At 40.0% G+C, this 25,335-nt stretch overlaps 2 protein-coding genes across 3 annotated transcripts; one reads left to right on the forward strand and one right to left on the reverse strand.

Annotated features, from left to right (window-relative positions):
- Positions 1-430: 430 nt before the first annotated feature.
- snap29 (synaptosome associated protein 29) lies at positions 431-5,468 on the forward strand. Of its 2 annotated transcripts, none has more exons than XM_053325087.1 (6): positions 431-525; positions 1,228-1,461; positions 1,593-1,786; positions 3,687-3,772; positions 3,868-3,972; positions 4,286-5,468. In XM_053325087.1, the coding sequence occupies exons 2-6, from the start codon at positions 1,228-1,230 to the stop codon at positions 4,444-4,446; spliced, it is 780 nt and encodes a 259-aa protein (XP_053181062.1). In that variant the 5' UTR covers positions 431-525; the 3' UTR covers positions 4,447-5,468. The 2 variants fall into 2 exon arrangements, with proteins under 2 accessions (XP_053181062.1, XP_053181061.1); XM_053325086.1 differs by lacking the exon at positions 431-525 and adding an exon at positions 548-702.
- Positions 5,469-10,010: 4,542 nt separating this feature from the next.
- On the reverse strand, positions 10,011-22,611 carry si:dkey-178e17.3 (somatomedin-B and thrombospondin type-1 domain-containing protein). The gene is made up of 5 exons (XM_053325859.1): positions 22,324-22,611; positions 14,697-14,882; positions 14,126-14,216; positions 10,753-10,911; positions 10,011-10,331 (listed from the first exon to the last, which is right to left on the reverse strand). Exons 1-5 carry the CDS (start codon positions 22,571-22,573, stop codon positions 10,226-10,228), a joined length of 792 nt encoding a protein of 263 aa, XP_053181834.1. The 5' UTR covers positions 22,574-22,611; the 3' UTR covers positions 10,011-10,225.
- Positions 22,612-25,335: the final 2,724 nt, after the last annotated feature.

Raw genomic sequence — 25,335 nt, forward strand, 5'->3', positions numbered from 1 at the left:
TACGGCAACATAGCTGGGACAATCTACACTGCAATATTCATATATTAATGAATTTTTTTGTTTAACCATACAATTTCATTTGCCTCAGATAATAAGTGACAAATATACGCTGTCGTTTAGTGTAATGTGTAAGTGCATTTCTTAATAACCTCTGAATTCAGTATCACTGTTTTATGCGTTTTCCTTGCGCATGATTAGATGTTGGGACAACAGAGCAGCGACGTCACCAAACATGACCGGTGTTATGTCGAAATCTGTTCCACTTCGAATAATGTTCCCCTCCTGTTAAAACTGTGTTTCTCATAGCACTTCATCTGCGGTTGGAGTTATGTAACGGTTACGGCTAGCTGGTTGGGGTTAAGGTAAACTTTGGATAACTCAGAAGACGACTGGTTGGGATTATTTTGGAGAACGGGTAACACATATTGACGGGGGAACCAACTTTGACATAACACCGGAAGTGCCCTGTTGCTACCAGTCAGCTGATACAGCAAGAACAGCGTCTACGGCTCCCGTCGGTCAAAGGTTTGTCTGTTAAATTGATATAACATGTTTCTCCATAGTTTCAAATTAGATATCATCTGCTCCACGCGGAGAGAGGTCAATTTTGATCATTGAGTGTGGTTTGTTAGGTTGGCGTAAATTAGCTAAGTTAGCATTTGACGAGCTAGCCAACACCCATCAGCTTTAAAGCCTCATATCGTAAGTTAGCATTAATGTTGATTATACTTTCCGTCACTATAAGTATCATCAGGCTTATTATACGAGGCAATGAGTAATTAAGAGAGACACTTTGACGCACTGGCACTTTATTAGTTTAAAAGTCGTTGTTTTGTGTTGGAAGTGATAAAAACAGGCGATCAGAAGTCAAAAACATTGTAAATATGTTGAAAAAAAGCGACTCCTAATGTGACCAAGACAGTCATTTGAATGTTTTATTCGATCGGTGTATAAAGGTTATTGTTCTTGAAAACTGGAGTCAATTATTCGTGTGTCATTTTTGTTCCAACATTACTTCATCGTTATTTTAAATCCAGGTATTGTTAAATGTCGACTACCTAGCTGTTGACAGAAATAAACGTGGTGTGAAAGTCCATTCTTGACCTTGGAAATACAAGTTTGACAAACAAGAAGATCATGAGATAAGGTTGAAAGCCCTAGAGAAACTAGTAATTTGGACCTTGAGTTTAGAATATTTGTCAAAAACACACTGTGTCCGCTCCACAGATGGCCTACCCAAAGTCCCACAACCCATTTGCAGATGATGACGATGAAGAAGACTTTAAGCCTAAAAGTAAAGGGGTCGATGACGACCCCTACGATGGATTGAGTGATGCAGAGAGGAGGCAGAGGTACCTCCAGCAGGAAGTGATGCGTACAGCTAAGTCTGCTGTGGATAGTTCTCACCGTTCCCTCGGCCTCATCTATGAATCAGAGAAGATGGGTGTGGACACAGCAGAGGTATGTCAAACTAATCCAATTTGTCTTGACACAAAAAAATTATTGTCCCAAGAGTGTGCCAAGCAACAGGGAAATTCTTGGAGTTTCTCTCATTCTCCTCTCTCTCTCTTGCTCTCTCTTTGTCTGTGTAGGAGCTAATGCGTCAGGGTGAGGTTCTAAAGAGGACAGACAAAATGTTGGACAACATGGATCAGGACCTGAAGACCAGCCAGAGGCACATCACCAGTATCAGGAGTGTGTGGGGTGGCATGGTCAATTACTTCAAGGGCAAGCCAGAGACGAAACCACCACCACCACAACCAAAGGCCTACGAGGCCAGTGACAGGTACAGTTTAGTCCTTTATTGTATTGTATGTTGTAATCAAGTGCTGTTTACCCACATCTGTAAGTATAATCAGGCTTATTATATGAGACAATCAGTAATTATGAGAGACACACTAATTCTTTATTGTTTAAAAGTCGTTTTATTGTGTGGGATGTTGTATCTAGCAAAGCAGTGTAAACTTCATACTATTTAACTTGTGATGACATGAAATGAAGAAAAGCGACTCTTAGCATGTTCAACACAGTAATTTGAATGTTTTATTTATCAGTGTATTAAGGTTATTGTGTTGCATAAAGTTTATATATTGTGTTGTAATCAGGGCTGTAGTGGAGGCTAAACTTACACAATTACCGTTTACCCACATCTGTTAGTATAATCAGGCTTCTTATACGAGACAATTATGATAAATTATGAGACACACCCACATCTGAAATTCAGAAATAGTATTTATACAGACTTTCATCACAACTACTAGCTCAGACTGACTCCCTACCAAAAGTTTCTGTGTAGCTTCTAGGAACACTTATTTTGTTGTTCTATTTGAAAACTGTATCCTTGTATAAAACTATATAATAGATAAATAGACTGTATGAGACACGGAGACAGTTGTTACTGTTAACGTGGACCAATAAACCACCGCCTAGTCGTACTACGCAGGTTTCTAATCAAACAAACCCTCCATGCTGAAGCCAACAGGCAGACTAGGACTTGAGCCACTTTCATGAGACAGACGGAGACTTCAGAGGATCTGCAGCATCTATTTGACAGAATACAATGAAGTAGCTAGAAAAAACCTTTAGGCAGATGAGGCAAATTTATTTGTAAAGCACATTTCAGCAGCAAGGCAATTCAGAGTGCTTCACATAAAACCTAAAATGCATCAAGACAGAATATAAAAGCAACACATGCCATTTAATTTACGTAAGTGTTGTTTTAACTGTCCAGTTTATCAGCTACTGCTTTACATTACAGTAATGTTAATGTAGCTTGATAGCTGAATTGCTGATGCATTCCCATTGTGTGTCATTTGTCCACAGTTACTGTAATTAATACCATACAAGTTTTGCTTCATGCTCACTCAGATCTTTAAAAGGGAAGGTTTTTAACAGTGTCAGAGTGAGTCAGTGAATTAGGTGAGAGGAAGAATCGCAGGATGTAATGCTGCTGAAAGAAAAACATGAAGAAAGTAAAGTATTGATGGAGGAAAGAAAAATACAGTTCAAGTGTCAGGTGATGAAAAGACATGAACAAATTGAAAGTAGGAGACAGAAAAAACTGGTAAGGTGTGACTTAAACCTACCACCTCTAGATACTGGGTATAGATGAATTACTGTTCTGCAAATATTTAAATATATGATATATGATAATATTAAAAGCACAATCTGTTACCCAAATGTAAACTAAAGGACATCCCAACAAACAAAACACCCCTTTTAATATAGGTAGAAACACTACACAACAACTCTTATTAACATGATGTTTTCTTAAGCGGTTATAAGGTTGCTGACCGCAGTAACTGTTACAATAATTGTACAGATAACATCCGTTATTAGGAAACACAAAATGCTGATTCATCACTCATTTGACTGACTTGAGCAAATTCATTTCACGTTAGTCAGTTTTGTTATTGTAACACTTTCATCACCACATATACATATCTGTGACACGCCAGCCCCACAACAAAAATAGTAGTTTCAGGCCTACTCTCTTCTGGATCAAAGCCATGTAAAACTTCAAAATGTAGCTATCCTATCCTTACATCATGAGTTTCTTTGTGTATAGATTTACTTGTATTCCATAAAATATTTACACTTTTCTCCAGTTTTCCCAGTTCTTGTTATTGACTGTCCTTCACAGAATAGTTAAACAATCCTTATCTGAATTTGTCATGTTTTTTCAGATTACAGAGTGCCTTGTCCAGCAGCAGGGAGCATGAAGATAAGTACCAAGCAAGTCACCCAAACCTAAGAAAGCTGGACACAGCAGGTACAGTGAGAGTTTGTACAATAATCATAGCCCAATTATACAGAGGACTGACTGACACCTGACACCTGACACCGTATCTGCTTTGTTTGTTGCAGGATTTGGAGCTTCTGCATCCACAGATGACACCTCATCCAGACAAAATGGATATTCTCAGAACACATACCTCAAGCAGGCTCACCAGACCCTGGACACAAACTTAGGTAAAACTTTAGATTAAGTAGATATACAGTAATATTAAATGCAAGTGCAAGTACAAGACAGGCACAAGGTGGTGATATTTTTGGTATTGTAATCCTGTTAGTTTTTCCTAGATAATCATTATAATTGTTTTAATTCTTTGTGTAAAAATACATTTAAATACACTACACATGCTTTTTAAAATTTACCTCTACATCAAAACACCAATATGACTAAACATTTTATTATTTCTAATGTATAAAATAAACTGTTATGTTGTTCTACCAACCTACAGTCCAATCAAATAACATCCAATTTTATTTGTGAATTACCTAGATGAAATGTCTGATGGCTTAAGTAGGCTGAAGAGCCTCGGATTGGGTCTCCAGTCTGAGATTGACGACCAGGAAGCCTCCATCGATTCTCTGCTGAATAAAGTTGACAAGATGGACGTCAAGATCCACAACACAAACCAACAGATGAAAAACCTTAAATAAAACAAGTGCTATGGATTTACCACATAGAGACAGAACAATAGCATCCTCTCACTTGGCTTTCATCCTGGCCTCTAACTCTGAGTGAACACATTTTTTATCCACATTATTTTATTCTTAAGTGACTGACTGGTCATTTCCAATTCATTTATGTTCCAGTTTTGTCCAATCCGAGTTTGCCTCAAAAGTTCCTCAAACCACCGATTTATATTGTGACATGTTGATAGAATGAATTGTGTCCCCCACACACTTGCACATACCTTATGGAGACGCCCCACCTCAAAATAACTGTGATTATTTTTACCTGCGTGCTTTGAAGAGAAGACTCTCTCCCATGTGTGAATTAGGTTGAAGGGCTGTCTGTCCTGTTAAAATTTCTGTATGTTGTCAGGTCAATTTGCATTTTTTAGGGGCTTAGAGTATCACTTTGGTGATCAAGAAAAGCTGAACATGGCTCATGTCCTAAACTGGAATGTTGTTAGTGTTTGATTGATGTGTCAACACTAATTCTGGACCTGCTTCCAGCTATATACAAACACACTTTGGCAGTCTGCTCAAGTCACGTTTGCCTTACATGTGAAAAGTATGTAGACTAGTAAACACTAGCTTTTGATTCTGTGCCATGACTCTGCCTCTGTTGGTACATCTCCTCATGAGATGCTTACTTTCATTTGATCCTCTGACATTTTTTTTGTTTGAATTATTTTTATGTTTAGCGCTTTCCCTTGAATTTTACACATTGTTTATACAGATTAATATTATATCTGAATGTTGCAGGATGGGATTGAGTGAATGATGAACACCACAAGTAATGTGAACAAGTATGCTTTGAATATAAAACTGAAACTGAAGTAAAATCCCATGTCTCATAGTTTATATATATATATCTACCCAGGTATTTAAGTCATGGGTGGATGAGCCACATTTATGAGTTTCAGAAATTAAAATGCAAATTAATGAGCATTTATGTTTTTGTCATGCATATCTTGTATTCTTATCAAAACCACAATAAAGACATTCATCAAGGGAGTCTCAGGTGTTCATGAAGTGTGTCTGTTACACATGGAGCAGGAAGTTAAAGTGACCACAAGGTGACGCCACAGTTTAAATGGAGCATGTTTGAGATATGTTGCAACATACTGATCATCATTCATTAAACTATGCATTAATGGTGTCAGACTGCTATTTTGTTTTTTTGTTTTTTTGTTTTTTTTTACTGCATTTAAGTGCACCAAGAAGGTGATATTGTTAGATAAATGTAGAATCAAGTGCATTTTTAATCCACATACACCGTGACTACTTTAGTGTACCTTTCAACTTTACTCTATTTTATTGTAAATTATCAACTTAAAGCCAGACTATTAAGAAAAAATTTGACCCTTCAAGAAAAGATTGATGATAGTTTCCTTCAATAAGATCATTATACAATATGCATGTTTACCGTTGGCTCTGTTGTGTACCAGCTGTGTTGCAGTGCGTAGCTGAGGTCCTCCAGTCAAAGCATCTATTCATTATCATTCTTCCGTGTTAGACCAGCTGCTCCTACAGAGGCAACAAGCTCTCATTAGGATGACTTGCTAATTACAGTCCAGACTTCCCAAAAACACACATACACACAACATGGGGGCAATGCAGGGTGGAAAATGGGGGTACCAACTACCCAGGGCCCCAAGCTGAGAGAGGCCCTTACATGTCTGGACTGAAAACCCTTTTTTGTGAGGTGACAAGTATGTATTTGTAAATATTGATGTGCAACCAATATGTAATCTGCAACAAAATGAAATATGGAGGAACACATGTCTAAGGTTATTGAAACAAAATGTTCTTCTTTAGACAGAATTTGGATGTGAGGCTAGTGTTATGATCTGATTAGCAACACCTTCTGAATATCAGCAGAGTACCGAGAAAACCTGTTGCTCTTACCTATGAATTACTGCATTAATTCATCAGTAAATGAATGTGTTTGAGATGAGAACAGCTGGACACAAGTGTGTGTTGATTTTGGTGTGGGGTGAAAGGAAAGTGGACGTCTGCCCTGATACAACCTGTGTATAGAGCCCATAAATCCTACAACCATACACAGTAACACAGGACATCCTATTACAAGGTGATGTGCAAAGGATGGTAGATGGAAACATTAAAAGTAGTGTAGCATTATTCACATAGTAGGAAGAAAGGGAAAAACATCAAGGATCTTCCAGTAGACAAAGCGGTGATACACATAATTCAGCTTGCTTGACCAGCTGCCATCTTTGTTTGGGTCAAAGAAAAGAGAGAAGGAAAACCTGATTGGAATATCTTTGTAGCTCCAGGATCGAAATTTACAACATTTTCTTTATGTCAATTCTTTTTTTTCTCCATAAAATAAAAAGTTCAGTTACTTGGTTAAAAATTCTTTAACACAATATGTTTTCTCTTTCATTGATAAGGCCATTTTCAGTGTTTTGAATACTGAACCACAATTGAATTAGTTGTATTGTCACAAATTATGCTCATAGGTAAACACCTTAAACTTAGACTTGAGGTGAGCACAGAGAAACCTTCAGCAGATTAATGTGAAAACAGCTGTATAGTATCACACTCTACATTTACATCATTCTGCACTGTGAAGCTCAAACATTCAGGTGAAGAAAAAATAAGTAAAACCTATATGTGACTCAGAGGGGACTTTAAGCAATCGTCCATGTTTCTTATATTTTTCTTAAGCATTGGCTTATTTCTGTGACTCAAATGTGATCATGTACAGTTAGAATAACATGACTATGTGGTGCCCAAACTGGGGCAACAGATAAACCTGCTGCTGAAGCCACCTCAGGTACCACACATCCACCGACACCACCAATAAACGGAAGTCACCCCTGGGTTCTTTTCCCTTCACGCCATCCATGGGGGCCGGGAGGGCTTTGAACAGCTGTCTTGTCAAAAGCAAACAGTGGCCGTGCTGTGACAAAGGCCGTCGGTGCTGGAATGCCCCCCTTTTCAGCGGGCGTAATCCCAGAACACACTGCTGTCGGAGCCCATCAGGCACTGGGCCAGAGATGGGCCTTCCTGCCCTTTGGAAAGCGGGTTAGCAGCAGAGGCAGGGCAGCCAGGGGGGTAAAGCCTGCTTCAGAAGGGATGGACTGTCAGGCTGACAGCACTCTATTGCCACTGTTGTAGTAAGAGAAAATAAAGAGTTGTGCTGACAGAGGGGAGTTTGGTAGGGAGCTGTGGAGAGGGATGAGGGAGGGAGGAGTACAGAAAAAGCGGGGAGAACGGCTGGAGAGATTAATGGAGGAGGTGAAGTTCAAGATGAAACACATGAAAGTAGCCAGGAGTACAAATTACTTTCAAAGGATTTGTGTGGGGAGTGTTGATTTGTTAGATCTTGCTTGTCTCATACAGATCAGTGCCATGACTTTATGATTGAGTACACAGAAAAGTTTGAATGAAGTTTATTTTCTATTTTCCAGACAAAAAAAGCATTTAATTTATAAAGAAAATGAACGGCCTTAATAAATAAGTAGCATATGTATGATGGTAGTGTTTATAACTTCACACCTCTCAGTTCCTCTATTGAGCCTCTTTACCTTCCTGTTTACACACCTGCTTGTGATGAAGGGTTACATATTGTACAGTAAATAACCAAAAAGTATAAATAAAGTTTTTTCCATAAAGCAAAGTAATATAAGATACATTAGAAGGCCCTGGCTCTGGTATGGTGATTTAATTGGTATTATTTATGTGCAGGTGGTAAATGTGTAGAAAATGTGTCAGCAAGGGCAAGGATCATAAACAATCTTCAGGGTCAGAATCAAGGTTTAGACACCCCCCCCCTCCCCCATGTTCAGTCAACTACTCCGTATATCAAATAAAGGATGAAGAAAGCCACCTCAAATCAGCCACCTTGTTCTTGGATATTTCTTCTTCTTTGTTTTTTTCAAATCTAAAGATGATGTAAGACATCCAGTGTCTCAGGCCTCATGTTTAATCTGTCCACACATCATCTTTGACAGTTACGTCATAAAAACCGTACCCCAAATTGTAGGAGAATGTGGTGCTAAAAACATGATTATACACATAAGTTGTCATTTTACTTTGTCGTCATACCGTTTACACCGCAAGACAGAATGCCAAGAATGCAGCAAAAATATGTTGATGGCTACATGTTTGCATAAAGTTACGTATGTTCAACGGCGGCCTTCTTTTAACTGTGAGCGGCTGCATGTAAACACTGGTCAGACTGAGGGATATACTTAGCACTGCTCACAGCAGTAATTGCAGAGGGGAGAAGCCCTCTGCGTAACGTAGAAAGAAAAAAAAGCAGTTTCAAGATTAATCTGAATGCAAAGACATTAGTTCATTGCAATTAAAAACCTACATAAGAAAATATGACAGGAGGGGGAGAAATGACAGTATAGTTGTTTATTTTCACTAATGGACAGTGTACTGAATATGCCATGCTGTACTAATAAAATCATCACTTGTTTTATAATAAATAAACACACAAACACAGACACAGACATGGGGAGAGAAAGAGAAAGTCACAGCTTTCCACAAAGAAAAGACATTTTCTGGTATAACAATTGTCCTCTTCTTAAACCAGCAGTATAAGAGATGTAGTAAGGCATATTGAGCCTGTTGTTAAGTCACAAATGTAACACTGTGGTTAATTTGGTGTTTCTTCTAAAGGAAACACATGGGGAGAGAGGAGAAAGTAGTGCCGGTCAGAGGGCAGACATGTATCTTTCCAGGAAGCTCAAGGGAGTGCTGGGAGGAGGTTGTGTTAATTAATAAAATGGGAGTAACAAGGCTGCCTGTGATGGTTATATTGGATGATACTTTGCTGATATAGCTCCCCTGTCAAGGTAACAGGATTTCTCAGCAGGGAGTGAGAGAAAACATAGTTATGAGGAAATTCCATCAAGTCTTGGATACAGGGGACACAGAACCACACTGAGATTCTCTTAAATGGCTCTTTTTCCTCTCCAACAATATTTGCTCTAAACAGATGGGATAGATTTTTAGCTCTGAGTCACTGAAACTACTAAAACAATCAGTGACTGACCATCAGAAGGGGCAGACATGATAGAGGGACCTTAATGCACAAAGACACAAATCTAAGCACCTGAGAATCAACTGATCATACCTGATGTTTGACTTGACTTGTTGGAAAAACGTTTTAGATGAGAAGAAATATGAATGAGGACAAAACTGTAAGACACAAATATTTTTGACTCAAGGATTCTAGCAATGGATATATTTTGGATGGACCAGTTTTTAGCATTTCCAACCCACTGGTGATTTAGGACCCTTTGGATTGGTGCTTCAACTGGGTGCAGCAACTGCTGTTTGGTGTTAAACTGTTGGATACAAAAAAGTGTAGCTATATAGACACAAATGCATTACACATAACAATCAAAAGTAGAAAATGTATAAAGCAAAATAATATATTTATATATTTATACATTATGCATTATCAAATGCACTTGCATTGATGGAGGTAGATAGCAAAGATTCAGAGGTAAAAAGGCATATAGATGTTGCTGTGCTTTGGAGGAGAAAAAGTACATAACGTGACTGTAAATTCTGAAGTTAAATGCAAGAATTTTTGTGTGCTTAGTAATAGTGTATACAGTACAGAGTATGAGGTGAAAGGAAAAAGTGGCAGGATGCTGCTGATCTCCTTGAGTTACCCATCCAGCAATCTGGATCGGAAGCGTCTGGCTTGGCTGGCAGTTAGCAGGAGTTGTTGAGGACGATCTCGTCCCTGCATACAGATATCTGGTGGTTGTGTGGCGGCTCACACAAAGAGCAGCGAGTACGGAGGACACCGGCAGCCTTCAGAAGAAGACTCCCGCACCCAGGAACCATGACAGCCTGGGACTGAAGCTGCTGCCCAGAATGTTCTAGGAAATACAGGATATCAGACACATAACAATTTCAGTGTTACAAACTTGCATTATCTATCCAAAGAATGATATCAGAATATGTATATTATTTACAGCAAAATGCCATCAGCAAAATGAATTCACATAACCACCCCAGAAGAAAGTGGAGCTTAAAGGAACAGCTTGGTTTTTTGGGAACTTTACACATTTTTCTACCTACAGTATAATCAACTCAGGTAAAGACATTGTTTCACCAGAGTAAAGACTGATGCATCGTCAAACTAAGTAATTACTTGAGCTTAACTAAAATCATTATCATCCTTTATGGAAAAAGTTGAAATAATTGCTAATTCCCCATCCTTCCTTAAAGCTTTACGGATCTCAGTAGTGTAATGAATGAAAATAACTAATGACTTTTTCTTTCATTTGTCTTGTTTACCTGGTGCTCTCCAGGCCGTCTCCTCCACAGCGGTCTGATTTTGACATGGCGTCACTCTGACACTCTGCACAGACCAGCCTTTCTCTCACCAGCTGAGCACTCCACAGTTTGAGTTTACACGCTGCACTGGCCTGTTTCACCCGCAGGTACACACAGTAACTGCAAGCACAGAGAACAGAGAACAGAGAACAGAGAGAGAGAGAGGGGGAGAGAGAGAGAGAGAGAGAGAGAGAGAGAGGTGTCATAAAGAGTTGATGGCTGCTGCTAAAAATGTGTTCCATCAATCTGGCAAACATGGTAGTATTCATGTTTGAACTTAACCTACAAGTAATTTTGTGAGAACTTAACAAGGTGCTGCTCACACAACTCTGTAGCTGAGAACTCAACATCTAACTTCCTGTCCCTTGGATTTAGCTTTGGATCATTTTTATTCACTCATATGTCACTATAAACATCAGCCACAATCCTGGCAAATGGAAAATGGGCAAGATAGGTTTAAACACTTCAAAGCTTAGCTTGGTTATTGAAAGCCAACTGAGAATCCAGCCCAGCAGGCTATGCTTGATTATAAATATAACTAGACAAAAGACGAATCAAACTTTCCAATAATACATTTGCTTCATTTGAAGGAGATCCAGCAGTGTCACGGTCACCTGCAGTATCCTAATATCAACACGTCTCAGTCTGTGTGCTGGAAACAATAATAAGTCTTGTTTTTCTGCTTATTATCTTCTCTGGCAAGCACTTTGAACTTCTGTACTATTTATTTTGTCTCTGATTCAGTCAGCTGTGACAAAACATCTTCCCCAGTGAGGGTTTTCGTCTATCTATTTCGTTTTTTTCCTCAGGGTGATTCCTGAAGGCTTTCTCACTAACATACTAACTAACTAAATATCTTTTAAGATGCAATATAATTATTCAAGTCTAATTTTGAGTGTTTACTTACAATATGGTCTTTCATCTATGCAGTCCAGCTGCAGTAACAATTAAGAATGCTTTCCTACAAGGTGAACAAGCAAATGTGAATAAAAAAGGAATGAATAAGCAATATAAAGAGCAGAGGAAAGTGAAGGAAAACATTACCAGCATTTGTTTCAAAAGGCTCATGTTATTTTAACTCCTTCCTGGGTCAATTACCATGACAACATGAGCGCCTATCACTGCACCAGATGTCTGTATGAAATCAATCTAAATCTGTGTCATCTGTGCATGGCTCACATTTATGAGTAATGCGCTTCCAATCCCCTGATGTTCTGCATTTAAGTCAAAACAAAGGTATCCAATGTCAATTTCATTCAGTGTGAAAGGCTGTGGGCTGTCTGGAAACCTGCCATGATTTTATTCCCTTGATTCTAATTTTTCTTCGCTCTGAGAACATCTGCAATCAACTCACATCAAAGATGACATCTATGCTGGTCGGCTGTACCTTTTACATGGATTATGGTTTCCTTATCAGTAAAGGTCAGCTCACGATGCAAATATTCAAAGATGGCGTTCTCCTACACATCAAAGTAATCTCAAGGCTCTGCTATGTTAAAGGTAGAATATGTAGAATGAGCAGAACAACGCCATCTAATGTCTCGAGATCGTAGTCGCAACAACCAAAAAGTAATTCCAGCAGTCGGGTTGCCAGGTCCGATGGCCGGATTATATTTTAGCTCTAACTCTGTAAATATACCACTTTATCCACATGTCTAACCTTTTTAGGCGAGAAAGTAGCCCTTTAGATCCACAATGTGACGCTAATTTGTCCAAATAACATCTGCTTAAAGTTTTGTTCCTGCGAATTCGGAGCCACTCAAGTTAGCCGTAGCGAGTAACGAACTTCCGGTCATTTTCACAAAATAAAATACCCTCGCTGTAACTGACTTGAAACCACCGAGGTACATTACATTGTAACACGCCAGTGGGAGTAGCAGCAATGTCTCTGCATGTACTGCCTAATCCTAAACACCGATTGGCTTGTGTGTGGTGTCGTCAAAAGCAGAAGAGGCTCACGGTCGTAAACATCTAGTCACGTGTACTCTGAGATGGACGCGCAGGTCAGGAAATGACGTAAACGGACCGTATATGGTTTGTTATTTGTGTTATTACATTACGTGTTGGACTAAATACATGGACATATTGAGGAAAATATTCCGGTTTTATGGAAACGGATTTCATATTTCACAAGAATGGATACTTGGCGAGCTGTACAGAAAGTCCTGTGTCATAAGATGATCGTTGTGGATAAAGGGAAGACTTTGAAGGTATGTAGGCATTATAGCTTTTCTCACTTAGCTGAGTGGCTAGCCAAGCTAATCGCTAATACTATTACGGCTGTGAGCAACCATATAAGTCGTGAGTGGTCTTGAATGAATCAGAACAATCTAAGCTTTCCAACAATGTACGGCATGAGTATATATGTTTAAGGGTTGGTGTTTAAAACATTCAGAAGAACGTGTGGCTACCTCCTAACATCCGTCCCGTCCCGTGAACGGAACAGCGTGCGTTAAGAGGTTAATGATCAAATATCAAAATCCGAATAGCGTCAGAAAGTCAACCCACTCTCCACATTTCCATTGCTACCGTTTTGATACTTCATGATACACTAACAAATAGCATCTCATATGAAAGCTAAAACCCTGGCGAGTTCAACAGTACCACTATTATTGCGCTAAAAACGCAGTGAACCAGCAGCATACAAAGGTAAACAACCACTTATTTACAGCGACTAACAGATATTCTGTCTTACCTTCGAAATTTTTTTTTTATAGAAAAGCAATACTTTAATTCTGTACCCCTCAAAACGCCCCGTGGCTGTATTATTATTATTTTTTTTTTAAATATAGCTTTTAATAAATATTCTACATATTCAACCTTTAACCTTGGCCTTGGTGTGTATTCTCTAATCTTTTGGAGCACAAAGTTGATCTTAAAGTGACCTTTGAAACTAAATAAAATTGAGAAAAAACTGATAACAGCACACACACTGAGGTGAAATTCAGTATGTATTCTGTATTAGAGAAAATGAAATGAAGCCTTGGAACTTGGAGCTACAACTGAATAACTTTATGCCAGAGTGAGTTAATTCGCATCTGAATGTTTTCTTATATAAAATGAGTGCAAGTTGTGCATCTAATTGTACAATCAAACTTCTGAAACATGCACAGATTGCATTTTTGACATGAAACTCCTCAGTTGCTAAAAAACCCCTCAATCTCCATGCAGGGCATACAATCATTCAGTACTTTAAACCATTCGGCTGTAATTACCCCCTCCCTGCATCCATTGCACATGAAAGCCAGTGCTACAGTGAAAACTAAGTGGGCTGACTATGTCAGCAGAGAGCAGTCCTGTGTGTTTGTTTGCAGTCTGATAATAGAGGCCTTACCTGGCCTTCTCCTCCTTCATCAGCATGTGTGGTCGCCTCCAAGGGTCCTTGAAGTTCCTCTTGAAAGAATCAGGCAGGATCTTTGCCACCTCTGCAAGTCAAGATTGTGCGGGTAAAAATTTGGACATAGAAAAAATAAATGATCATGACAAATACATCTACTGAGGAGCATCTTTTCAAATCGCAGAACAACCAGTGGGAGTACAGATTTAATATGTTTTAGAGCAAATCATTCCTTTGTATGACTCAAAATTACCTGATGAATCAACTTAAAGTGATGTTAAGTGGTTTTCCTTGGAAGTCCTCTTGGAAAAGTAGTGTTGTGGTGTTTTATTACTGAGAAAGTGATGCAACAGTTAAAAGCATAACTGAGATGTCTGAAATAGTGCAGCTGGAGATAAGACCTCAGAGCAGATGTGCACAGATGTTGATTACAGTCAAACATTTCACAAGAGTAACACCAGAGAATACTGGAACACCAATTTAATATGTAACAGAGTTCTCTGAGCAGGGCTGCGTACATGCATAAACACACGCTTGTACGTGCACGAAGAAAAGGTCATGCTCTCACCTTTTGCAGTGCTGCATATTGCGTTGTTTCCAAAGCATCCTCGGCGCTGTTTGAGGTCAGGACAGGGTGTGCCTCCATTTCTTGGAGGAACAGACACTTGGCGACTCCTTTCTGTGCTGCCAACCCCACACGGAGATGTGCATGATGACCAGGGACCCCATGATCCCACCACACAGTCAATGGCTGCTAGGGAAGCAGGGAGATACAGAGATCAGCTGAAAGTTTTAGGTTGAGGGATATATTTAAAAGCGTAAAAAGCATAAGAAAAAGAATATTTTTTAAGAACAGCTTTTTACAGCTCTCCTATAATGACAAGTGGTCTACTTTAGAAAAAATAGTTGATCTTTAGCCCAGAAATAGCTGTTAACTTTCCCTTAATCTGTGCTGTCATGTCGAACTGCATGACTGAAAGTGTGAGCTGCAACACACACCCAGATAAAGACTTACACAGTAGTGCACTACTGAGCATTTACTCAGGTAAGTGGGTGGTAAATGAGTGACTGGGTCATTACCATCTACTAATGTCAGACTGGCAAACCCCAGACTCAGGAAGTCGGCGACCTAGATCACATGTGTGGGGCAATTTAAATAAAAGGCTAATTTTGCATCCTGTTCTCTCTGGTTTCCTTTCGCTCCATACTCACGCACACCAGCAAACATGACACGCCACATACACACAGAAGCAGCACACAAACAGGCGTTCTATTCGGTAGGCTGATTTAGCCAATTACATCAGGCTAAGAGGAAGCTGTATTAGTTAGATTGCTGCTCTGATCAAAGCCAGGGGTCTCCAGCAGTAATCAAGGCTTGTCTAACACAGAGATTTAATAGTGGCAGACATTTAACAGCCCTGCTTCAGGGAGGAAGTGCACACTTCATAAATACATGAACAGAGAAGGAGAGAGGCAGATAATGATCACAAAAAACAAATTATTGGAAGCAAAAATACACATATATGCAAGCATACTTTTTCATGAAGCTTGATATTTGCAGTGTGAGGCTTATGTTTTTTTTCAGTGTAGACAATAAAAGTTTAGCACAAAAAGAGCAGGTGCACACAGCATGAAGCTCTTAGATGTTCTTGGTGAAATTATAGGGAGGGAGAGGATAAATATACCATAACTGAATCTAATCCTCCCTTGCCATCTAATCTATCTCACTCTGTCTTTATAATACACACTCACCCCGCAGTACAATGCTGCAAGTCAATACGTGTGTGTGTGTGTGTGTGTGTGTGTGTGTGTGTGAACAGGAGAAAGAGAGAGAGAGAGCTTTCAAGGTGCCGCCTGTTCTGTTCATTCCCATGGTCCTGTTGGGGTTTTGGAGGGGGGGTGGCTGTCTCAGTGACACAGCCGATCCACAAAGCCACTGTGGAATCTCTGCATTCCTGCACATTAGTGCTGCCCACCTGACACCCGCCTTTCCCAGATCATCACACACACACATATACACACACACATCGAAAACAATTTTTGTCAGATAAACCCAGACCTCTTGGTCTTGTTCCATTTTCAGTCATCATTCTAAAACACACAGACACACATCCCTGTGTAGACTTGTAGAGTGACATGAACTGTTTTCTGGAGAAGTCTGAAGGGCGTAATCGAACAGCCCAGTCAACTTCCTACTCATGCCTCTTCCTCCTCTTATCCTTACTCTTGTCTCCTCGCCTTTCCTTCCCTCTTCAACATCCTCTGACGTTCCCAGGCTCAGTTTTTATTTTGCTGTTTTTCTTTCTCATAAAAAGGGAAAAACATGAGCTACAGGGGCAGTTGAGATCTGTACTGCAGAGGGTGTGTGATGAAACCGATAGGGTCGGCGGGTTCCCGCACCCGAGGGTAAACAGGACTATTACCCCCCTGGAGAACACTGACATACACACAAACAGGACTAAAGCCATGTCTGGAAGTCTCGGCTCACCGGCCCCCTGGGCCACCAGAGGTCAGAAGGTAATTAGCAAACTGTGGTGGTCCCCCCACTCTGTTTCTGGTACCACCAGTGCGACAGTCCCACCACCCACATGATAACCCTGCTGACAGTCTGACACAGCCTGACCCGCAGAGCTTACAGCCACTCTTGTCCCCTGTCCCCATTGTTGACGAGAAAGTCCCCTGTTGGAAAGCGTGCCACCACTTCTGACCCCTGACCCCAATACAGGAAACAAATGGCAGTCCTTGTCAGCATGTTCAGCGTCTTTGTCTTTTCAAACAGCTGATATTTTTACAAAGATTTTTCAAGTAAGTTTCCCCTCAAAGGAAACTTGTGGAATTAACCAGAAACAATGTTGTATATGCAAGCTTTATAATGTTTATTAATGTTTTGTGACCTTTGAAACCGGAAATAAAAAAACAAAACAAATACTGGCCACAGAACATGCAAAAGCAAAAGCATGGGAGCTCTACAGAGGAGAGGAGAGATTAAAAATATGCTTACTATGGTTAAAATCAGCTTCTGTTAAGAAATAATTGAGAGTATAATTGAGAATAATATGGACTTAATGGAGGGATTTTATGGTAGTATTGGCTAATTCTCCTGGCAGTTGGCAGAGCTTCAGACAAATGCCTTTAAATGAACCCAACCTCTGAATGTGTATCCAACATCAGCACTTTTATCTCCTAACTTGTCAGCCAATCTTGAGTCACACTTGCTACAGTGAGATAATAGCACACTATCAGTCTTTTCAGATTGGCTTTCCTTTGCCTTTCCTTTTTCTTTCACTCTCCCTGAACTTTGCTTCCATTTTAGGGTTTCACAACAAAAGAGTTATCAGACCTGCCCTGCCAATTTGCTTTATCTTCTTCTCACTTTGTCCCACACTCTCCCTTGTTCTTTCTCCCCATCTGTCCCCCTTTTTTTTAAGTCCTCTTTTTCACTCTCCCACCCCCTCTCTTTGCCCCCCCCCCCAACCTCCTTCTCTCTGATGAGACCCAGATGTCCAGCTGCTCTGGAGGACCATTGCACCTCCACAGCCACCCTCCCTCCCATGTAGAGAGCTGGGCCTCAGCCACATCAGACAAGCCTTATAATGTTGAGCAACACAAGAGATATCTATAAGCTTGTTAATAGGGTGAGGGACACGAGACTAAGCCTTAATAGCAGGATAACACATAAATGTTTCCTGTAGACACCTTGAAAAGAGGAACCAAATAAACCAACTAATTAAAGGAATTTATTACAAACACAGCTGTGACAGATTTTCAGTTTAAATTGTAGGAGCTGAGAGGTGTTGTGTATTTACATTGGATGGCATCCCAACACTTTGTCATACAGAAATGATTATAGCTTAAGACTTTATACACAAACATGTAAGAAATAGCTCCACTCCTTAACAACAAGGAATAAACAACCAAGAAAAAGGAGGCAAAATAGAATAAATAAATAGAATAGAAAAACATCTGAGAAATGAAACTATAAAACAGGGTAATGTGGTGTTGAAGTTTACACCTTAATACTGCATCAGGTTCTGGATAAAAAAACAACTTGAAGACTGAAAAAGGAAAATATGTACAGCCACTCTGGGTTTGAACTTTGTCTTATGAACAACTTTTTGGCTGAGAGGTTGCAAAAATCAAGCAAAAACAGACAAATAGATTCCCATTCAAAATGTCTTTAGGGAGTAATCCTTACCTGCTCTGTTCAACATGAATAAAGCTGTGTTTTGAAAGAAGTTGGTGATGTTGAATTATTAGATAAACAAAATTGTATTCACCTCCACTGTGAGGCAGTACAGACTGAAATGTCAAAACAAGAACATCTCAAACCAGAATTAAACCCAAAACTAACTCCATGACTAGACACAACTAAGCAAGATAATGCTTCTTAATTTGGGTAACTCTACCCTTTACATTGAACAAATAATACAATAATGGTGTTTTCTGGTTATGTGGAGGCCAGATGAAGGATGTCAGGAGAAACTTCACTGTTGGTACCAGAAGTTACAACAGCTGGTCTGTCTCAGCCTAAAAAACATCCACTATGTACTTGCTGAGGTCAAAGAACATGTGGGCAGTAAAACAGGGAAAAAAAGGGAGTGAACGTAGGTGGACAGAAGCAAACATCACGGCATGACAATGTACAGTGCCCTAGAGGAAAGGAAGAGAAGCAGAAGTGCCTGCTGAAGAGACAGATGAATGATGAGCAAACCTCTGGTGGCTCTGAAGAAACATGTCTTCCTGCTGAGGTGAGAACTACCAGACGCCATAACAGGAGAGGAGAGGAGCTGCCCCCTCCATCCTCTTGTGGACCAGCAATTAAAGGCTTACTCTAAAGCAGTGATGGAAATTATGTGATGTACCAAATGTACTCCCACAACAGGAGATGACTCCCTACTTGGATTTTGAACTCATTGGTGTATCCACTTTTCTCTAAATGGCCTCCACCTCAATTGTTTGCATTTCCCAGAATGTCAGTCCACAACCCTTAATGTCCTGTAATCTTATAGAAGCTGCTTTGGCACTGCATTGAATTCATATATACTTGTCTGTCACTGCAGAAGTATGCATCTTTTTCTCTCCCTCTTCTATGATACATTTCTCTCTATGTTTAAAAATAAGCTTTCTTTCTACAGACTCCAAAACTAGGAGCTCATCATTGCTTAGTCAGAAAACCTTCTACAGCCAAACTGGAAACAAATTGATGAGACATTTAAACATCTTCTTCTGTCTCCATTTATTAGAAAGATAAAAACGCACTTTAAAACTGTCAGTCTTTCTAAGCTAGGAAAAAATGCCTGGAAGCTTAATTCAGCAGTTTTCCAGGTATTAGTCTGGAAAACATCCAATGATAATCAACCTCAGCAGCTGAAAATCAGGCCAATCTTCAAATGATGTAGTTGTTATGGGCGATTTAGATCATGCAGATGACAAAAAAGCTTTTCTTGAATTTTGAGTGAGTGCCAACATCTTGAAGAGAAACCAAAGAACAGCCCAGTGAGTGGTACACTCTGCTAGTCTGGTGCAGAAAGAAACCAAGATATTACCAGAAATGCACGGTACATCACATTAAGTTATGCAACTGTGGAGTGGATTATATTCCCCTCTAAAGTTTCCACTCACTTTAAATGGGCTTGTAACTCTTAGCGGAGTAATACAATCTGACTTGTGCCATTAATCATCTGTTGCTAGTAGGTGTGCAGAAGGATCGTCCAAACTGTTTACACAACACACACATTCCTGCCAGATACTTCATTTGAACGACATCTCTGGAGAGAACAGTATCACACTCTGAAGAGCTTTAAGTGTTGGTGTCTAAGTGGTGCAAACAGTCTATGTGTCCCTCTTTGTCTCTCCTCTGATGTCCGACTCTGAACCCTTTGCTCAGCCACATCTGGCATGGGTTAATTACAGACTGTGACAGACAGTACACAGACAGACTCCTTGATGCGTTACAGGATCAGGATCAGAATCAGATAAAGTCTAATGTGGGTAGGAAAAACACTGGATGCTTTGATGGAAGTGAGACAAGCTGCAAGCTGCCTGCTGTGTTTACACTGTAAAGATGCTCAGGTTGCAAAGGGAGGAAGTCAATGTGTGTTTCTCAGCATCAATACACCCCCATTAATCCATACAGGGATTCAAAGGGTGTAGTCAAGTTCATCTATCCTCATCAAGACTGCAAAACCATTAAAAAAAATAGACACAATATTCAGCAGACATGTCTTACTTTACAGTTATTCTGTTTAGTAAATCTCAGGAAGAATGTTCAACCTGACACACCTGCTTCACACACCTGCTTCATACCATCATCCCAAAGACAGATCTGCTTTTTTCTGTTCTGCGTCACATCAGGATTGACCCATCAGAGCAATATATGAGGTCCACAGTGCTAAAATCCTCATCTGACACGTGAGTGAACCGATGCACATGGCAGCCGTTTGCTGACCTCTGACAGACCAGCTGCTGTTAAACAGTACAGTGATGACTCAACCCTGGCTGAGGTCCTGTGCTTTTTCTGTTCATTTTCAGCTTGGCAGACACATGGGATGGATCAAGTGATACCTACAATCAACTCTGGCCAGTTGCTAGATGATAAATGTGGTCTCTAGATGCCTCTGACCAAAAACGCAAATTATTTTAGAGTCTATAATATTTCGTCCTTGTCTAGCTGCCTGTAGCCACACCTCTACTCTTAAGCAACACTGTAATGTGTTTATTTATAATATCTATTTCCAGGCAAAATCTTCCTTCTGATACCCTGATGAGAAGAGATCTTCAGTTCAAAAGTACAAACTGAAATTTTACAACTTCTGCACAGATTTGACAGCATTTAAAGGAACATACAGGTGCTTCTTGCATGTTGTACTACATTTACTACAAATTGCATATTATTTACATTGCAGCTAATCATTTTCACAAGTAAACACAGTCTAATGCCAGTTAAAATTGTACCAGAAATGTCTGCACTAGAAAAAGACAAAACACCACACTGACCAAAATAATAGCAGACATGATGCTGCTTGAGATGGCTCATGCAAGTGTAAAGACTTTACAAGATTTTTACTGTTTTAATTAAAATGAAAAGATTCCCAAGTTGTAAAAAAGAAAAAAGGGGGGAAAAGGTAGAAGGTAGAAGGAAACTGGTTTATATGTGCAAAGACACCACTGGTATGGCCTTTTGGAGATGAGTGAAGTGAGCATATTAACATTTGGTTCACTTACCTTTGTTGTAAACAGTGAAGTAATAAAGCGTATTACTGCTTTCATCAGAGTACTTTTGTACACATTTTAAAGCAAGTGACAACAGTCTGGATGAGCCAGCCTGTTCATATCACTGCACAGACACCACACTCAAACACAGGTTTACTGTATAAACTAAACGTGCCTAAATAGAGGGACCGCTGCAGTGTTTAAGTGCTCTTTGAATGTATGACTGTCCCTGTAGGTGCTTGTTACTGTGCACTTAAGACAAGGATCCCACTCCAAGTACATCCGCATACAGATAATCGCTCCACATGAACTTAAGATGTTTCAACATAAGAGCTGCCTCAGTTACAGGTTGGAGTGTTTCCTGTCTGTCATTTCTCAGACACAGCTCTACTGTAATCCCAACCATCTTTGGCAGTTTGTTCCCATGGTGACCATTCCCTCATTTGTCCATATATAGCATCGGCCAGGATCATGAGGGGAGCTTTTATACAGTTACCCAAAGTCACATTTTAAGGATTTTGTGGATTATGATTTGATGACCTTGATATCCCTGCATTAACTTATTGTTGTTGTGTCCACTGTCCAAACACTTCATGTCTCGCTTGTGCATTTTAAAGCTTTGATGTGAAGGCCAAGGGTCAAACCTACAAACTAAAACACACAAACACATACAACCTGCTGTTGGAAAATACACTATAGACTGGCGATACCCTCCCAGCAAGCCTCTACACATCACCTCTAGCTTGTAACTTAAAACAAACAGCCATAATGGGCGCAATAGAGACAACTATGTGTAGTATGTCTCACTGTCTCTGTGTCACCTCAATGCCAGCCATCCCTGGCTCATAATGAAAAAGGATGTACAACAGGAGTCACTGGACAGGACTCGACTGGAATAGGCAGCCTCAACAGGTCATGAAAAAAAATCAATTGAAGTGATTAGATGTCAAATTTCATTGACCAAGACGGAACAAGCAACTCACCAGATATTTGGCACACACGCTGATAATCCTCACAGCAGTCTCCAGTTTTCTGACAGTAAGTATCACAGTAGCACACTGTTTTTCTCTTGGTGTACTCAAAACATTCGTTATTTCGGCCGGTGCAGCAGTTTGGGCTCTCCCTCTCCCTGCAGCCCGCTTCAGCCTGTGGAACAATCACCCCGCAGAAAAACGCTAAATATCCAAAAACGACAAACCCAAGACCCGCTGAGCTCCATCCATGCGCTCCCATGACGGAAACTTTTCTGTGTCCACTTGTTCCACACGCACACACTCTCCGGTGCTTCACTCTGGATGGCGTTTAAAACTGAAATATATTTATATGTTTTTGTTTTTTGTTTTTCTAAAGACACTGATGGTATTATCTATATCAAATCCAAGTGCAACATGGTCCTTCTGGTCAAGAAAATTAGATCTCTTCTGCTTTGACACCTACATAAAGCACTGATGCGTAAATGTGGAGCCTGAGTGCGCACCAGCTCTCCTCTATCTGCATGTCGGACACCGCCCCTTTGAGCTACTGTTGGTTATTAGGAAAGACTTACAGTACCAACCTCTCTCTCTCTCTCTCTCTCTCTCTCTCTCTCTCTCTCTCTCTCTCCCTCTCTCTTTCTCTCTCTATCGCTTGTTTGCGCAAGATGTAGCCTAACTCAACAAATGAGTGGCATTACCGAATATGTATTCTCTCCAAATGTGTTGGACCACCGCTGCTAGGATACAAGCACGATGCAAAACAAAAGACAGTTAATTTTGGGGAAAGCCTGCCAAAGCACATAAAAAAGACCTAATAATGATACTAATTATAGTGGCTTGCTCCGTTGCACAAAAACAAGAACCAAAGACATCTAAAGTAAACCGAAATATCTCTACTCGAGTAAGAACAAAGCACAGTATCTGATGTCTTTTCCATTACCGTATCTGTAAGTGCATGAAAAGTATTTCAAACCGCTCAGATCAGTTTAGCTTCTTATTAATAAATACAAAATCAAATTCAGCACCACGGACAGCGGCGCGGCCACTATATATCCAATTATTAAATTAAAAAAAGAAGTTAAATGGGAGGGAAAAAATCATGCAACAGCTGGTGCAGAAAGTGAGGATGTCCCTTTGAGCTGCAGCAACAAAATGATGTCCACTCCTCTCGTAAAACTAAGAGCATCCATCCTATTGTCAGAAGGACTGGAGAACAATAACGTTACTCACCCTTCACTGGTTCTGAGTGAATGGAGGCAGGGGGAGAAGCAGAGCGAAGGGTGGATACTGTAAAAGCTCACCGGGACCAAAAAGACAGAAGAATATCTGCATTATCGTAGAGAAAACATTACTTAAGTAACCGATGTTATAGATTATGGATAAATTAAAAGTAAATCACCTGCTTCACATTGAGTTTAAAAGTAACATTTTTGAAGAAAGCCAGTAAGAGGTGACAATTTAAAGGACAGGTTCACCGTTTTTCCAAGTCTGTCTTAAAACTGTCAGGTGCCCAAATGAGCACTGAAATGTTGAAAAAAGATTTTCTTCTGTTCATAATGACCATCAGGAGAGCCCCATCAAATGTGTTCATCGCAGAAGTGATAGGGGATAAAAAAATCACTGTCCTCATTTTCTTCAAAAACTGACTTAAAAGTTAAGCTTCCAGTAAGTATTCTTAGTAAAAAAAAAAAGATCTCTTTGTGTGTATTTAAACTGTATTTAAACAGTGTATACGAGTACATTGTATAAGCCTTAACCTGCAAAATTAACAGCAACATACATTAGACAGTGCAGTACCATATAGGCAATGGGTAAAATATTTCATTCTACAATTAAGCCCAATGCCACTGACCCACTTGGTGTTTTTATGAAGCACATCTTGAGGGATAAGAGTTCAGGCCATCAAGGCTCTCTACCTGACTGCTCTTAAAAAACTGGGAATCTTAACTTTTCTGGAGTTCAAAGATTATCTCAAGGCCTGAGCTGTTTGTTTGATGCCTGTGAGCCTGAAGACTGATGAGAGATTTTTTTTTTTTTTTTGGCAATTTTGGACCAATCTTCTCTCCAGCAGCCGAGAGGATAGATGGAAGAGGAGGGAGTGATGATGTAGGATGAAGGGAGGTTGGTAGGTGCTCTGGCACTCCTCAAAAAGCCCTATTGTGCAAATATGAAGAGAGAGGAGGGCTCTCTCATCACTCTTGTGTGTGCCAGACGAGAGAAATTCACAGATGTGTTTCAAGCTCTGGCAACAGCTCCCCCCAGTGTTTAAGATTAAGTTTTTGGCATGTACTGAATTTCTTTGTCAGAGTTCACAGTTCTGCTCTCAGTTCAGATGCTCTCTTGGGAAAATGAGCTTTATTGGTATGCCGCACTGCTTTATACACTAGGGAGTAAACACGCAGGAATATATTGGGAATAAATAATATAAAATAGCCTCAACATATCGTGAAATAGATCAGTTGAAACCTGAAGTTATTTTAGGTCAAATTTCATTGATTCAAAGTACATGTGTGTGACTGTGAAAAGGAGAGCGATAGAAAGAGAGTGAGATGGATAGTTGAATCACGCACTATGATCATCAGCCAAGACTGGAACAATGAGTTCCCTGTTCAGTTCCTACCTGCCCCCCATGGTTTGTCCCAACATGATCTGTTGTAACCAAAAGTGCAGAACAACAGACGGAAGCAAAAAGCAAGGATAAAAAAACAACAGCCAGTCTGGATGCTTTCAAGTTTTCAGATGCTTCTTGTTTTAATGACTTTTGAAATCCCCCTACAACAAAAACTTTTTATATTAAGCACGGGCAAAGGGGGAACACAGCGTTTATTGCACAAGCTTCATAAAGACCCACATACACAGAAACACACACCCATACACAGGCACAGCCTTGGAAATACGTTGACTTGCTATAACAATGACATTTTCTCTTGGCTACAGGATGTGGCAGTTGGGAACAGTTTGTTTGGCCAAACGGAGAAATAGAAAATAACAATGAACATAATTTCTAGGATTAAATTAAAA

Source organism: Scomber japonicus, chromosome 9, assembly GCF_027409825.1.
Source record: "Scomber japonicus isolate fScoJap1 chromosome 9, fScoJap1.pri, whole genome shotgun sequence".
Taxonomy (NCBI): Eukaryota; Metazoa; Chordata; class Actinopteri; order Scombriformes; family Scombridae; genus Scomber; species Scomber japonicus.

Bases quoted from the DNA above. Each gene is read 5' to 3' on its own strand.
- snap29 (XM_053325087.1), top strand. From the start codon at position 1,228: ATGGCCTACCCAAAGTCCCACAACCCATTTGCAGATGATGACGATGAA. The intron at 3,773-3,867 runs GTACAGTGAGAG...TGTTTGTTGCAG, and splicing joins AAGAAAGCTGGACACAGCAG to GATTTGGAGCTTCTGCATCC. The intron at 3,973-4,285 runs GTAAAACTTTAG...TGAATTACCTAG, and splicing joins GACCCTGGACACAAACTTAG to ATGAAATGTCTGATGGCTTA.
- si:dkey-178e17.3 (XM_053325859.1), bottom strand. From the start codon at position 22,573: ATGGGAGCGCATGGATGGAGCTCAGCGGGTCTTGGGTTTGTCGTTTTT. The intron at 10,912-14,125 runs GTAAGGCCTCTA...CTGTGCTTGCAG, and splicing joins ATGAAGGAGGAGAAGGCCAG to TTACTGTGTGTACCTGCGGG. The intron at 10,332-10,752 runs GTAAACAAGACA...TGTATTTCCTAG, and splicing joins GACGGCCTGGAGAGCACCAG to AACATTCTGGGCAGCAGCTT.